General features: G+C 38.8%; 1 protein-coding gene across 3 annotated transcripts in view; it reads left to right on the forward strand.

Annotated features, from left to right (window-relative positions):
* CDKAL1 (CDK5 regulatory subunit associated protein 1 like 1) overlaps positions 1–15,483 on the forward strand; it is a 701,952-nt gene that overhangs the window by 569,881 nt on the left and 116,588 nt on the right. For all 3 annotated transcript variants that reach the window (XM_031667632.1, XM_031667633.1, XM_021936624.2), the window contains exon 13: positions 6,431–6,493. In XM_031667632.1, the coding sequence (XP_031523492.1) occupies positions 6,431–6,493 (63 nt within the window). The remainder of the gene's footprint in view (positions 1–6,430; positions 6,494–15,483) is intronic.

Below are 15,483 nucleotides of genomic sequence, written 5' to 3' on the forward strand. Positions count from 1 at the left end.
CAAATGTCTTACAGCCTCCTCAAATGCCCTATATTCAGAACTGAATTATCTTTTTTTTCCCCCAGTCTCCAAACCCGTCTCAGTCTAGATTCTTCTGTCAATGAAGGGTACTTCTCCTGTTTGGTTATCTGTGCCAGTAGCCTGGGAGTCCTCTTCTGCTCATCCCTCTCTGTACTCCTATCTAATCAGTTACCAAGAGCTGTCCCTCCTGCTTCCCAGCTGTTAATCAGATCTGTCCCGCCTTCTCCCCTTGCCCCTAGCTTAATTTAAGGTGTTATTTTTTTTCTGAGTGATTTTGCAACAGCCTCTCCTACTGTCTTCAGCTACTTGCTTTTGTCCCACTTGGGCTTTATCTTTAACACCATTAGGAAGCTCTTTCTGAAGCACAAATTGGATCATTTGTCACTGTATTTTTTGCATTATGTGTTCTAATCATTTAGCCATTTCTTCAGCCCAACTAGGTACTCCCTTTTCTCTCTGTCTCCATGTACCTATATTCAGTCTTCTTCCTTATAGTCTATAAAAGCATAATCTATCTATGGACTCAGTTCTTTTATGCCTGCTTTTATCAAACACTGAACTCTCCCATCAGAAATAACATTTTCCTTCTTCAACCAAATGCTGTCACATTGCTGACTGAATGTAATGGGCCCAGCATTGCCCACACCCTTAATTTGGAACCCACCCCCGCAGGAAGTTCCCAAGGTAAACATCAGACCTGCCTTAGCGTCAGTCCACATCCTTGGTAGTTAACACCTTCACTGCACTCAGTGTTTACTGGCTTCTTCATTTCCTATCCCTGACTTCAGTGTCTCTTATTGCATCTTAGTAAGCCCTTGTTCTCTGCGTGACTCTCCCAGTTCCTGACTAGTTCTTCACCAAGGACCCCTTGACCCTCAGTCACTTGTTGTTTTCATCTTGCACCTCTTGGCTCTTTCAGCCCTTTTGCCTTAGGATGTAGTTTTCTAACTTCTACTGTCTGTTTCTGTCACGTAGTAACTCACCAGTCCTGGAGCCCTAGCATGTATTACTTGGAATTGCACTCCAGTCTCTTTTGGAATTTTTTTCGGGCATAACTCTTGGTCCCCATTAGACCACCATTGCCTTTTTGCCTCAGGCACTCCTGTGTGACTCTATTCCGAACCTGATTGTCCAGTTCGTGAGTTGCCTTAGTTCCTTATCTTTTCCTCCTGCCTTTCTGCTACCTGCCAGTTGACAGGCTAACTACCTAGGCTCTCTACCAGAAAGGGAGCAGGAAAAATGCAGCATGCTGAAACTCAACCCTGCTCCTTTGGCTTCTTACCACAAAGTATGATGAAGGCTTGCAGAACATTTAAATTGTATTGTAATATACCTTAAACATATCAAACCCTTTGAAAACTTGTAGGCTTTATCGTTTTTATGACTCTGTATGTAGAAATGAAGTCCATAGTCTTATTATAGCTTTTCCTTATAATAACACCGTTTTATTTGGGAAAACGTTAATCAACAACTAGAGAATGGATACAGAAAGCATTGAATTGGTTTGGGGAACCAAAAGAAGTTAAGTTCGTGGATACTGCTAAAATTTGATTGGTTGTATAACCTCACATTCAGAATACAAGCTGTTATAACATGTGAAGCCTCTTTCAGAACTGAGCTCTGTTATGTATCTTTGATAAAAATTGAAATGATTACATTGTCTGGAAACCTGAACTGTTAAAAATACTCTCTTGGGGTCTTTAGTTTTGTTTGGTTTTGTCTGTAAAGGAGTTTAAACATGAGTATAAGGGGAAAAAAAAAAGGTCATCAGTGTTTTCTGTCCTTGGAGAGTGGAATATGAAAGCAATTTATGAAGTGCCTGTAAGATGAAGATTACAGAGGTTCAGCTTCTCGGGAATCTAGAAGTTTTACCAAACATGCATACTGCCTCATTTTTTAAACCCGCGGCAGCCCACATAGAATGCAGGACGCAGCATGTAATTACTTTTAAATATCCTCTCATCTCTGTGGCCTGTACCTTGGGATTAATGATGAAGGTAACTTCAAGGTACCTTGTACAATTTGGGGAAAAATGTTTGCCATACTCACAGTACTCTGGCCACCCTTGTTACAAGTCCATCACGCAACTTAACATGTTTACTTTTTAAACGTTTGGAGAACTAACAGGTGGTTACATGACTGAGATGTTTGTTTTAACAGGCTAAAAACTGGGAGGTAATTTAGGCATACGCTATGATGCAATAGGAAAATACCTAATTATTCCATTTTTGGCTCAGCTTTTCGTTTCAGTTAAAACTGCTGATAGCAAGGCTCGACAGGTTTTGTAGAGTAGTTCTCTTAACATTGCCTACATAGGAGAAACTGGCTCACTAGTAATAATGGCCGTGTTTTAGTTACTTGTGTATGAAACTTACTTGGCTTTAGTGCTAGAACTTAGTAAAGGATTTCTTCTCAGAGCTTCTGTCATCAGCAGTTACAGTGTGAATACAGACAGCTCTGAAAGCCGCATATCTATTTCAGCATGCTCTAGAAAGCCACTTGGAGTGTTTTTTGCCTGTACATCGAAGCACTGAGGAAATATCCTGAAAACAAGACAGCTAATTGTTATTATGCTTGGTACATTCATCCCAGTGTTTCAGTATATAGGTTACGATTGGCTCTTGGAACTGTCCATTGAGCAAATAGAAGGAGCCAGGAATTTTGCAGGGTAGCTAGTTGTTCATGGAGTTTGGAGTTAAGGGACGACTTCCAGAAGCAGACATGGTCAGGGATAGAGATTCTAGATCAGGGGTGGTTAACTTTCTCTATAAAGGGCCATATAGTAAGGACTTTAGGATTTGTGGCTGCATTTCAATAAAACTTTTTAAAAAAAATAAAAACAGGCAGCAGGTCGGATTGGCTACGGGTCCATAGTTTGCCAACCCCTGTTCTGGATTCCAGAAGATACTCCACTGTTGTGTGACTGATCTCAGAGGAAGAATAGCAGTGGTTTTCAGTTAACTGGGTGGATGCCTATAACCTTCAATATGCCAAGACTTCACAGTATTTGTATATAATAAATTTGTTGTCAGAAAAGGCATTGTTTCTTTACTGGGTCTTTGAGGCTAATATGCATAGTGTTATTTAGTATCCTCCATTTATTTCCCAAAATTGAGGTACTTAGGATAAAAAGCATGTATAAGTGTTAGCCATCAAAGTAAAATCAAAACCTACATTAGGTCACACGAAACAACTTCTGAATATTCCTTTTCCACCTGCCAATGCAAGCTGGTCACTCAGCCATTTCCGATAAGCCTCAGTTCTTGGGGCACCTCCTAAGTTTAATACTGATATGCTACCTATTTTATTTTATCTAGCATAATTTCCTTTCTGAAAATATTTTCCCCAGTGTTTTATATCAAGTCTCTTAACAAAGGAAGTGTTAGTCTCCATCATTTTTCTTCTGATTGAAGTATAAGCCAAGAACTGTTTCACCGAATAAGTGGGCATATGCGAAGAAAAGAAAAAATTATAAGCTTATGAAATTTTGATGGGCAAATGACCTGTTCAAAGCAGATTCCAAGGCTCACAGAACTAACATTTCATTAGCCACAGGAACTGTTTCCAATCATCTTACTGATATTTTTTGCTCTCCAGGGGAAAGGAGTGTTAAATTACTTTAGAATTTGGTGGTCAGAAGCACTGCTCAGAGGTGGAGAGAGAAGGCAGGAATTTTGACTGAGCTGCAGGAGAGATGACTTTTCAGTGGGTGTCAGATGGTAGCAACAAGGCCAGGTGATTTGAAGGACTGCCACTGGAATTGCGACTTCAAAGACAGCTCTGAAATAGGGAAACTGATCTACAAGGAAACTCATACTATGAGTATGCACAAATGATTTTAGTTACAAGGTGCTTATTAATATCGAGTCCAACTGCTTAACTAAGGAGATGCAGAAGATTATGTAGAGCTAGGCAGGGGTCTGCGGCACTGGGGAGGTACGATAGCTGTGTCCTTGAGGACACTAGAGGAGGTAGAAGATACTTCCCTAGAACACAGGATAGCAGTCTAGGATTCATTCACAAGTGATGACAGAAGCAGTCTCCTGGCAGTTGGAATAACATCAGAGTAGAAACAGAAGCAAGACAGGGGCCATGTTAAGGACCAACAGACCATCTGTGTGACAGAATTTCAAGATGTGGTTGTGGGCTAACCTATGATGGACAAGAAATAAATTCTGTTATTGCCAGCTAGGAAAATGTTCAATATCTGTTCTAAAAACATTGATTGCCTCTGTAAATTTAGAAACATTCTAACCTTTAAATGGAAGAGAGAAATTCTTGAGAATTACCAACTTAAGCTGAGATCCCTTCTCTCATTCACTGTTGCTGAGGGGGACAAATTGGTGCAATGTTTGTGGGGAGGAAGCAATTTGACTTTACCTGTTAAGGTAATACATGTGTGTATTGTCTGATCCTGAAACTGGATTTCCATAATTTATTATTTTTAAATACACTCAGGCTGGCAAAGATGTTTGTGCAAAGATTATGATTATATTAAAAAACTGAAATGAATTACAGAAAAGTTTGCATTTGTAAAGTTTTTGGATGTCAAAAACTTTGAAAAACTCCCTTTAGAGAATTGCTGATCTGTACGTACAACCAAGGAAGTTTTGCCAGGACAAATTGTGTAGTGAAAAAAGTAAATTTCAGAACAATGTATAGTCTTCCTTCCATAACTGCAAGTTCCACATCTGTGGATTCAACAAACAGGGCATCAAAAATATTTAGAAAAATTAAAAAGAACAGCCAGACTTGGTGTGTCGTGCCTGTGATCCCAGGTAGAGGCTGAGGCAAAAGGAGCACTTGAGCCCAGGAGCTCAAGGCTGCAGTGAGCGATGATCGTACCGCTGTACTGCAGCCTGGCCCACAGCGTGAGATCCTGTCTCTAAATAATAACAATAATAAGAGTACAATTTAAAATAATACACATAAAATACAGTGTAACAACTATTTACATAGTATTTACATTGTATGAGATATTCTAAGCAATCTAGAGATGACTTAAAGCGTACGAGAGGATGTGTATAGGTTACATGCAAATTCTGCACTATTTGATATAAGGGGCTTGAGCATCAGTGGATTTTGGTATCTACGGGGAGTACTAAGGGATAGCTGTACATAGAATAATCTCTTTTCTTTGAAAGCAGTGGTAATCTGTGTGTGTGTGTGTGTGTGTGTGTGCGCGCGCGCGCGCATGTGTGTATGCATAGAAGATTCAGACCCGTACACAAATTGCTCATGGTGGTTATGGGGCAGGGATCACAGTGGATGAGGAAAAAGCCGCTTTTATATTAACTAATTGGCTGTAGTAAGAAAACGTCTTACTTCTTGCTTGCCACAGACACACCCAGGAGCAGGGGATGGAGAGGGGACTCATGTAATGCCTGGGTTCAGCTTAAGAAGAGCATGTCATTAGAAGTGAAAAGAGCCTTCTCTTTTTTTGGGGGTTGGGGGATGGAGTCTCCCTCTGTCACCTGGGCTGGAGTGCCGTGATACAATATTGGCTCACTGCAACCTCTGCCTCCCAAGTTCAAGTGATTCTCCTGCCTCAGCCTCCTGAGTAATTTGGATTACAGACGTCCACCACCACACCTGGCTAATTTTTTTGGTAATTTTAGTAGAGACTGGGTTTCTCCATGTTGGCCAGGCTGATCTCGAACTCCTGGCCTCAAGCAATCCACCCGCTTCGGCCTCCCAAAGTGCTAGGATTACAAGCATGAGGCACCATGCTTGGCCAAAAGAACCTTCTCTTCATAACTAATCTATGAGGCTTATGTGTCATCATTACAGATATTAAGAGTTATATGCCTGTATAACTCATACATTCTTTTATTCGTTAACTTAGCCAATATTTATTGAGTACCTACTGTGTGTAAAACACCATGCAAGGTACCTAGGCTATATAGCAGTGACACAATAAAGGTATCCTCACAGCTGCAAGCTCAAGCAGACAGACCCAAGCCGTAACCAGGAAGCCTGAAGGAGGCGTATCGTTTAAATGAATGAATGTCTGTGCCCAGTTCTGAGTAACAGCAGTTGGTATTACAATGAAAATAGAAGTGCCTGTGTATTAAATTTTCTTTCTTTTTCAGTTTTTTCTTCATTTTAGTCTTAGATCTATCTATTTTATGTATTTTCAAATACAGTTTTTGATGATGATTAGTGTTTTAATTATGAAATCTTCTAGGAAGAGGTCACCTGGTTGTTCTGTGACAATGACCCACATAACCGTAAAGTGACTTTGGTTTTTAATTGCATCCCTGTGTCTCCTCAGCCTCCACAAAAGAAGAATCTCTAAAAAAATAAACAATATCTTTATATATGTAGATAGAGATATATACACACGTATATTTTTTATCTGCTGTCAACTGAATTGTTTGTATGTTGTTTTTGTTTTTTCTTTTCACAGAAAAAGCAAAGGACAAAAGATCTTTCTCGGGTATTTCATTCTTACAGTCCATATAATCACAAGGTAAGAGAAGCATGTTAATAGCATATTAAGTATTAAAGTCTTTTCGAATGTATAGTACAATTTTCACCAAGATATGGTGATTATGAAATACACTTGCCAATTACATTTATATTTCAATTTAAATTTTTTAGCTCTTTATCCCTTTTAAAGAAAACAGAAATGTTATATTTCTGAACTATAATAATTATATTTTATTCACATTGAAATCTAGTTATATATTGGCACTGAAATCTCAAAGACAGTGAAAAGATACATTTTGGGATACATTTTGTTTGGTTAGTTTTTGTGTTTTCTCTCTGAACGCTGTACTGGAGGAACTTAGGTTTCGGATTGGTAAAGATAATTGAAATGCTGACTGCAAAACTTGATTCTTCATTGCTCCTGATAGAAAGTTATTTTTCTAAATAAAAATCCTAATAAAAATTAGTACCTAGCATTATATCTGAAATATCTACTGCCTAGAGCTTTGCTACACAGAAAATGACCAAATAACATAACGACCCCCATGTACCCCTCCCACAGCTTCATAGATTCATAGTCAGTCTTGTTTCATTTATACCCTACATTCTCCATCCCTCATATTTGAAGAATTCCTAGACATCTTTTCACTTGTAAGTATTTTACAATATATTTGTAAAAGATAAGGACTCTTTTAAAAAGAAAAAATATGTAGCCATTTTTAAGAAAATGCTTAACACCACATCTTCATGGGGAAATAGATTACAAGGTTTCTGAGACTTGCGCAAAACTTCTAAACCATGTAAGATTCCAGTAAATCTGTTAATTCGAGGTGATTTCAGAAGCAAACAAAAAATGTGCACAGTTGAAATGCTAATATAAACTTAAATCTTTATCTATGAATTTACAGGGAGACATGTGGTAGGGATTTTTTAACTAGCCAAAATAAGTAGTGTGAAAACTACTTTCCTCGGTTGAAAATACAGAGATGTCTGGATTCAGGAGGGAAAAATTGTGCCAGTTCATAGAAGTTGAAAGAATTTGAAACACTAGCTTCTAGTGTTTCTATAGTGACCAATTGACTTAAGCACCAAAAACTTGTAAAAGAGATGTTTATGCTTCATGTGACCATGGTGATATGTAATACTAAAAATTATCTCATTCCAAGTTACATTTTTCAAGCTAAATCAATCACATTGCAGAATGCAGCAATTTGTTTGAAAGAGATTGAGAGAGCCAATAGTGTCTGACAATGCACACAGAAGGAGCAGGCTGATAAGTAATACAACAGCAAAAGGAATGAGATTGGCCAGATTTCTGAAGGTAACATTGCATTTTTTTTTTTTTTTAGATGAAGCCACTTAATGAACATAAGTGCAGCAGTGGCTAAAGTTAACATTTAACAACAACAAAAAAAAGGCAATGGCAAATCACAGGTTTTGCCTGGCTTGTCTAGATTTCGCCCACTTCTAACATTTTTAAATTCGCAGTTAAGGGAAATTCCATTCTTTTATTAGAACTCTTAATGGAACCTAGCCATTTGCAGCTTCTACCAGCTTCCTCTTCATATCCTTTGTGGCATTGTATCAAAGTCACCTCAGATTATTTTGGCTTCCCTTCATTCCTCTACAACTTAGTCATCAGGCAGTGAGGAATTGAATCTAAATGCTTGATGGAGTTCCTTTTGATCTTTAAGATTGGTAATAAATTATTGTAAATAGCTAGACTGCTTGATGAGTGCCTTTTGAAGCTCCTAAGTTTTGGCCTGTTGGCATTCTGTTTTATTCTGGATGTACAGTAGTGAAGGAAAATGGAAAAGTTTTATTCCAGGCAGCTCCTGGCCCCCTTAGTAGCCTCTACCTACTCTTCTAAGCTCCATCCAGGCAAATCTAACCATGTTACTTTTAATCTTGTCTCTCATTGGTTGGAATGTCCACAAAGACTAGAACCATAGGGATAAAGTAACATGCACTATTTTCCCAATCTGAGAATGTTGCTATTTTTCCTCCCATAAATTAATAGAGGGTTGTGTTTAAACTTATTTTGTCATTTTAATTACCCACTTATATTCAAGCAAATTGGTTTTCTAGGCAGATAGGTTTTAGTGTAAAATGTTTTACAAGATGTGGTTAAAGTTGGTTTAGACATCTCATGCTCACTGAGATTTCTGTAGTGATCTTTATGAACATATATACATATATTGTCAGTGGAAGCTTTTATGAAATACAACATCAGTTGTCTGGGATTTGCTTTAATGCAGGCTGGTGCATTGGCTTATGCCAGTAATCCCAGCACTCTGGGAGTCTGAAGCTGAAGGATCGCTTGAGCCCAGAAGTTTGAGACCAGCCTGAGCAACATTGTGAAAGTCTGTCTCTATTTAAAAAAAAAAAAATTAAAAATTAGCCAGGCATGGTGTTGCACACCTGTAGTCCTAGCCACCAGGGTAGGTTTAGGCAGGAGAATCACTTGAGCCCTGGATTTCGAGTTACAGTGAGCTATGACTGCACCACTTTACTCCAGCCTGGGCAACAGAGCAAGACCCCCTCTCTAAAAGAATATATATATATATATATATATATTTTAATAATTTTGAAGAGCAGAGTGGATAGGGCACAATAAAATAAGATTGGCCACGTATTGGTGATTATCAAAACTAAATGATGTTGGGGGGGGTGTTCATTATTTTATTCTGCATTTTTCTATATGATTGAAATGTTCCATAAGAAAAAGATCCAGAAAGTAAAATAAACTATGGTCTGCTCCTGGAAGTGAATGCTGTGATAGTTTGTCTCTCTAGCTATATTCATTTTAATGTTCATTTTCCCCTTGACATAAGTTTCTGCCAAAAAAAGGACAGTCAGCATTTTAGTGGATTCATCATGCTGAGTAAACTCAGAAATGCAACTCCTATTCCAAAGTTGGCATAATTTCCTGGGGTTTCATCCCAAATTACAGTGGGTCACTGAAATGATAGCCTTGCCTACTAGAAACTGTTAAAACAGTTGTAATTACAAAGGGTAGTTAGTGCAACCATTTTGTTCTCAGTGAGTCAGTTGTATTTGCTTTTCTTTCCTGCCCCCAACCAAGATTGCTCCTGCCTGACCCCAGACACAGGAAAGTCACCAGGTTAAACAAACGTGTTGTTTGAGTGAGCCCAGGTGCATTTCTTAATCATACCCCAAAGCCATTGTTTAGGTTGTAAATGGTGAGTTGGTTTTCTCTTAAATGCTGTTGCAAAAAGCAAATAAAGCTCAGAGCAAAATGTGTACCCAGAATAAGGCTTAGAAAATACTTTATTTCTTGCACTAAGAAATGTTACCTGAGACTAGAAGAATTTCATTTTTGTTTGTTGTCTCTGGTTCCATGTCCATTTCTTAAGTCGTTTTCAGGAATTCTTATAATAAATAAAGACTCATACAAAAGGGCTTGACAAAAGTTAATTCCCATTTATCTGTCCTTCTAAAAGAGAACATTAGTAAAGGTAATCCAAACTAGCGGATAATCTGGTTATATTTTATGCATTATATTATTTCCTTTGTCATTTTAATAAGCAGGTAATAAACATAACGTGTATTACAGTTTCTGAAAACACACCATACTAAGTACGAAGGAGGGTTACAGGGCCAGAGAGCTTCCAGGTCACAAAAAGTCCAACCTGGAGTTGATTTTTTTTTCTTTTGATGAATCACAGGTATGTTAGAGTAGGCTATAATTAGAACACTTTTTTTAAAACCATGCAAATTAGCATGGGCTATGTGACCTTGGCCTGAAGAAGACATTTCTCTGCACATAAAAAAAATGTCTTCCTGTTTCTTTATCTCTTTCTTTTTTGTTAGACTTTATCAGAATTATGTGTTTAGGGGGAAATCTAGGTTTATTAGCCAAACACACGTTTATAATCTGCTAAAGTGAAAAGTTATTCTAAAAAATTGAAATGCTTAGAAGGAAAATGTTCTTATTTACATCTACAGTGGTTTTTAACATCTGCAAAGTTAGTTTCTAAACACAGTTAATCTGCATGAATTAATGCGTACTCCACCACTAAAAGTGAGTCTTTAACAGGTAGTCACTCTTTTTCTGTATTTTGTGAAGTGGGCTTCTTGTTTTCTTTTAGTGGCTTGTTATATTAACAGTTTTTGTGCATATACATATCAGTGGACACACTTGAGAAGAAACATTGTTGTCTAGCTCCTGTGTTGGTGAAGTGGGCTTTTCTTTTTTTTTTTTTTTTTTTTTGATAACTCTCATTATTTAATTACTTTTCTACGTATGTACGCATGTATCAACTGAACTAGAAGCAAATTCATATGTCATTAAATATGTATGTGTTTATGTGCTTGATAAGTTAGCCTGTGAGTAGAAAGAAAACTAACTTTAGCACTTTTCTCCTCCAGAGCATCTTTTGTGCAGCAATCTCACCTTTTTAAAACAGCTCAGAACCTCTACAAAAGCCTATCTGGGCCCAGATGGTTAAAATTATTGTGTAATTCTCCTCACCCACCTCATTACTTCTTCAGTCCCTCATCCACAAACAGTTCAATTTTTTTTAAAACAAATCAGTTCAAACTGATGCCTGGTTTCCCAAAACACAGTCAACACTAATAGCAGGTAAAATGAGGGTGGTTATTGCTTCAAGAATTCAGAGCTCTAGTAAGAAGTGACAGGATCCTAAATGAGAGCAAGGACAGGCCATAAAAACCGTAAGTCATTAACAGAGGAACTCCAAAAGTACAGCTGCCCAAGACCACTTAATTTAGACCCAGATACCCCTATATATTTCAGTAGTCTTAGGGTAAACTAATTGGGATCAGTTTACGTTTAGAAACAGATGTTTTGTTTAAAAATAGAATTTTTAGAAACATTAGTATTTTAGGAATAACTTTTACTTACCTTGAAAAGTCTCAGGAACGGCTGCTTCTTAATGAGGTAGGGTAAATGAAGTATTACTACAGAGAGTGGTTGAATAAAAGAAATAATAGGCTAAACATGGTGGCTCATGCCTATAATCTCAGCACTTTAGGAGGCCGAGGCAGTAGGACCACTTGAGGCCAGGAGTTTGAGACCAGTCTGGGCAATAGCAAGACCCCATCTCCACAAAAAATGTGGTTTTTTTTGTTTTTGTTCTGTTTTGTTCTGTTTTGTTTTGTTTTAGATGGAGTTTCACTCTTGTCATCCAGGCTACAGTGTGGTGGCATGATATCAGCTCACTGCAACCTCTGCCTCCCGGGTTCAAGCAATTCTCCTGCCTCAGCCTACCCGGCTAACTTTTTGTATTTTTAGTAGAGATGGGATTTCACCATGTTAGCCAGGCTGGTCTCGAACTCCTGACCTCAGGTGATCCACCCGCTTCGGCCTCCCAAAGCACTGGGATTACAGGCATGAGCCACTGTGCGGCCAAAAAATGTTTTAAAAAGAAAATTAGCCACGTGTGGTAGTGTGTGCCTTGTAGTCCCAGGTACTTGGGAGGCTGAGACAGGAGGATCTCTTGAGCCCAGGCAGTACAGACTGCAGTGAACCATGATTGCACCACTGCACTCCAGCGTGGGCAACAGAGCAAGAGCCCATATATAAAAGAAAAAGAAAAAAAAAAAAGCAGTGAAAGAGTGGTTGAGTAAGTGTTGATGGCTGAGTAAGGGACAAAAAAAAAGTGTTTGAGATAAAAGATGAGGAAAGTAGAATCATTATCACCCCAAATTATTTACTTAAATAATTAGATGCTATAAAATATTAGTCTTTGAGATTTTTATTATATTTTTTTTTTTTTTTTTTTTTTTTTTGAGACGGAGTCTCGCTCTGCCGCCCAGGCTGGAGTACAGTGGCCGGATCTCAGCTCACTGCAAGCTCCGCCTCCCGGGTTCACACCATTCTCCTGCCTCAGCCTCCCAAGTAGCTGGGACTACAGGCGCCCGCCACCTCGCCCGGCTAGTTTTTTTGTATTTTTTAGTAGAGACGGGGTTTCACCGTGTTAGCCAGGATGGTCTCGATCTCCTGACCTCGTGATCCACCCGTCTCGGCCTCCCAAAGTGCTGGGATTACAGGCTTGAGCCACCGCGCCCGGCCGATTTTTATTATATTTTTATCTTAAAGAAAGACTGGGTATGGTGGCTCATCCCTGTAATCCCAGTACTTTGGGAGGCTGTGGTGGGAGATTCATTTGAACCTAGGAGTTTGAGACCAGCCTGGACGACATAAGGAGACACCTGTCTCTACAACAAATTTAAAAAGTAGCCAGGTGTGGTGGCATGTGCCTGTGTTTCCAGCTACTCAGGAGGCTAAAGTGAGAGGATCAGATGGCTTGAGCCCAGGATTTCGAGACTGCAGTGAGTTGTGATCGCACCACTGCACTCCAGCCTCAATGACAGAGCAAGACATTGTCTCTAAAAAAGAAAAAAGAAAAGATAAAAGACTGCTCTAGGCATAACTTGAGTGGGATAATTTTAAGTAGTGTATCAGTACAATGAATTTTTAATGGTAGTATTAAATATATAAAATATATTTCAATAATCACACTTCCTATGACTACCTTAAGAACTGTTGTTAATTCGTATCTGCTAGTGTACAGGGAATTCACATCTACTAGAGTACAGTAAACTATTATATAATAAAAATGTAAAATATTTTCTACAGCTTTGGGCAGAGGCATATAGCAAAAATTTATATCAAAAGCCTTGGGTTATACTACCATCCCTTCTTCCCTGAAAGACTAGGAGTCTCTGTGGCATCAAGCTTCTTAAATGTGTAAAAGGGACAGTTTCATTTCAGATGTCACTTATTGATTTACATTTCTCTGTTAATCAGATTTATCTAGTGATTTAAGATTACAAAAGTCACTTCACCCAGCTCTTTTTGTTTGAAGAATAATGGCCATTTGACTCCATCCTGAGAGCCACGGTATTGTCAAGCCTTCATTATCTCCTGTGCTTTGAATAACATAATGTAGCAACAGTGCTTTGAGTTGTTTTTCTAGAGAGAGAGATGTGGGTTTGGATTATTGCCTGCTGGCCCTGTTGAGCTTTGAGCTATCTGCTGTCTGGAAATAGCAAATTCAGTTTTTAATGGATCCGGCACTCTATGATAGCCAGGTTTTCATGGCACATGCAGATAAAGAAACAAGTTATTGATTTGGCATGTTTATGCCATGCTTAAAACAGTTCTCTGCAGCAGATTGTCCAAAGCCATTTGTGCACTTAACTCTATTTCTCATCTTTGGCAAAAACAAAAAAGTGTTTAAAAAGTAATTTTAGGGATGTTGTTAAATATCAGGAACAATTGAATAAATGTCTAGTTGATGAGATTCCCTATTGTTTTCTTGATATGTGTCCTTATACGAAAACCATGCTCAGGGTATGGCCTTGAAACACAGGGAAGTCAGTACCTCAATAAGTGTTAAATCCATTTCCTCATCCTCACTCTAAAGCCAAATGAATGACCCAGCCTTGAAATACGGACATACTGGAGCGCTCTTTAGGTGTAAAATCTGTGCTTTTGTTTATTAAAGTATCTTCCCTCTCAAGCTGACCATAGAGTTGTTGCCAAAGATGCAGACATAGCTGAGCTGTTTCCTGCTTCAGCAGAGGGTAACCCTAGCCCTTCCTTGCATCCTCATCAATGCCAACCTAATCTGAAGGCATTTTTCTCATTTTTAACCCTCATCAGCTTGTGATTTGAGTAGCAGATTATGTTTAACAATTATACCTATACATTTTTAGCCTAATTTTGATATCATACCTGTATATGTTTCCCTTTGCCTTTTTAACTTGGCATTATTCTAACAATTAAGCATTATTTTTTACATATGAGTTTAATTTGTTTTCTTACTGTAATTGCAGAGATGGGTAGAATGGAGGTATTTACAAATGGCAGGAATTTGGTGCTCTTAAGATGATATATCCAGAGACCCATCGATGCCAGAATTTTGCTCAGCTGATTACCCTGAGGATTGACAAAAAGATTGAAATCTGAGTAGACTTTTATTATGATGATTAATTTGTAATAAAGCAACCATTTAAAGCACACCATGTAACCAGCAGTATTCTCACAGCTTTACCTATGCATATAATTCATTTATCTTTATACCAACACTCTAAGGTGAATATGCTGGTAAATTACAGAGCAGTCTAGCTCTGGAGTCCATGCTCATCACTTCTAGGCTTCAAGTAGCTGAAAATCGTGTCAAATGCTCTAATGAACAATGGATTGACAATCACAACTTAAGCTCAAAGTCAAAGTGAGACTTCCTCCACTGCCTTTCTTTCCCTTACCCCAAAGCTAAACCTAAGTAGGTAAACTATCTAGAAATAAAGGTGTGGCTGGGCATGGTGTTGCAAGCCTGTAGTCCCTGCTACTAGGTAGGCTGAGGCGGGAGGATCTCTTGAGCCCAGGAGTTCGAGACTGTAATGCTCAATGATCGTGCCTGTGAATAGCCAGTGCAGTCCAGCCGGGGAAACATAGAAAGATCCTATCTCTCTCTCTAAAAAAAAAAAAAAAATAAGAAAAAGAAATGAAAAAACAGAAATAGAGGTGTGAGAAGGAATAAGGAGAGACAGAAGATAGACCTAGGCAGGAGGAAAGCATTGAGGACTCCATTAAATGATTGCCCAGTAAAGTAGACAATAAAGCAGTCAAGTTTATCCTAAAAATGCCACCCACCCTCACCTCCACTCTTCCCCAGCCTGATTAATTCAGCATCAGCATTGGGGCAAAGGAAACATGATTTAAGCCGGGCCTTAGGGCTCATACCACACAAGGACTAGCAGGTGGCTGGTAGGCCCTGTTGGGCACTGGGTTTCTAATAGAATCCTGTCCAGCTTGCTTTTCTCCCTGACACCCCTCCCATGAGGGGTGGAGCTGAGGCAGTTTGGCAGCACAGTGGTCCCAGCCAAATGATTGAAGTTTTTTAGGACCAACACTACAAGGGATATTCCAAGCCAGAGAAATAGGCTTAGCCAGAGGCTAAAAACCTAAAACAGAAAAATTGAAAAGAAAATCAGCTAAAGTGATGATACATGGAGATGGGAAAATGGCAGCAGGGC

The sequence above is a fragment of the Papio anubis genome, chromosome 6 (assembly GCF_008728515.1).
Source record: "Papio anubis isolate 15944 chromosome 6, Panubis1.0, whole genome shotgun sequence".
NCBI classification, from domain to species: domain Eukaryota; kingdom Metazoa; phylum Chordata; class Mammalia; order Primates; family Cercopithecidae; genus Papio; species Papio anubis.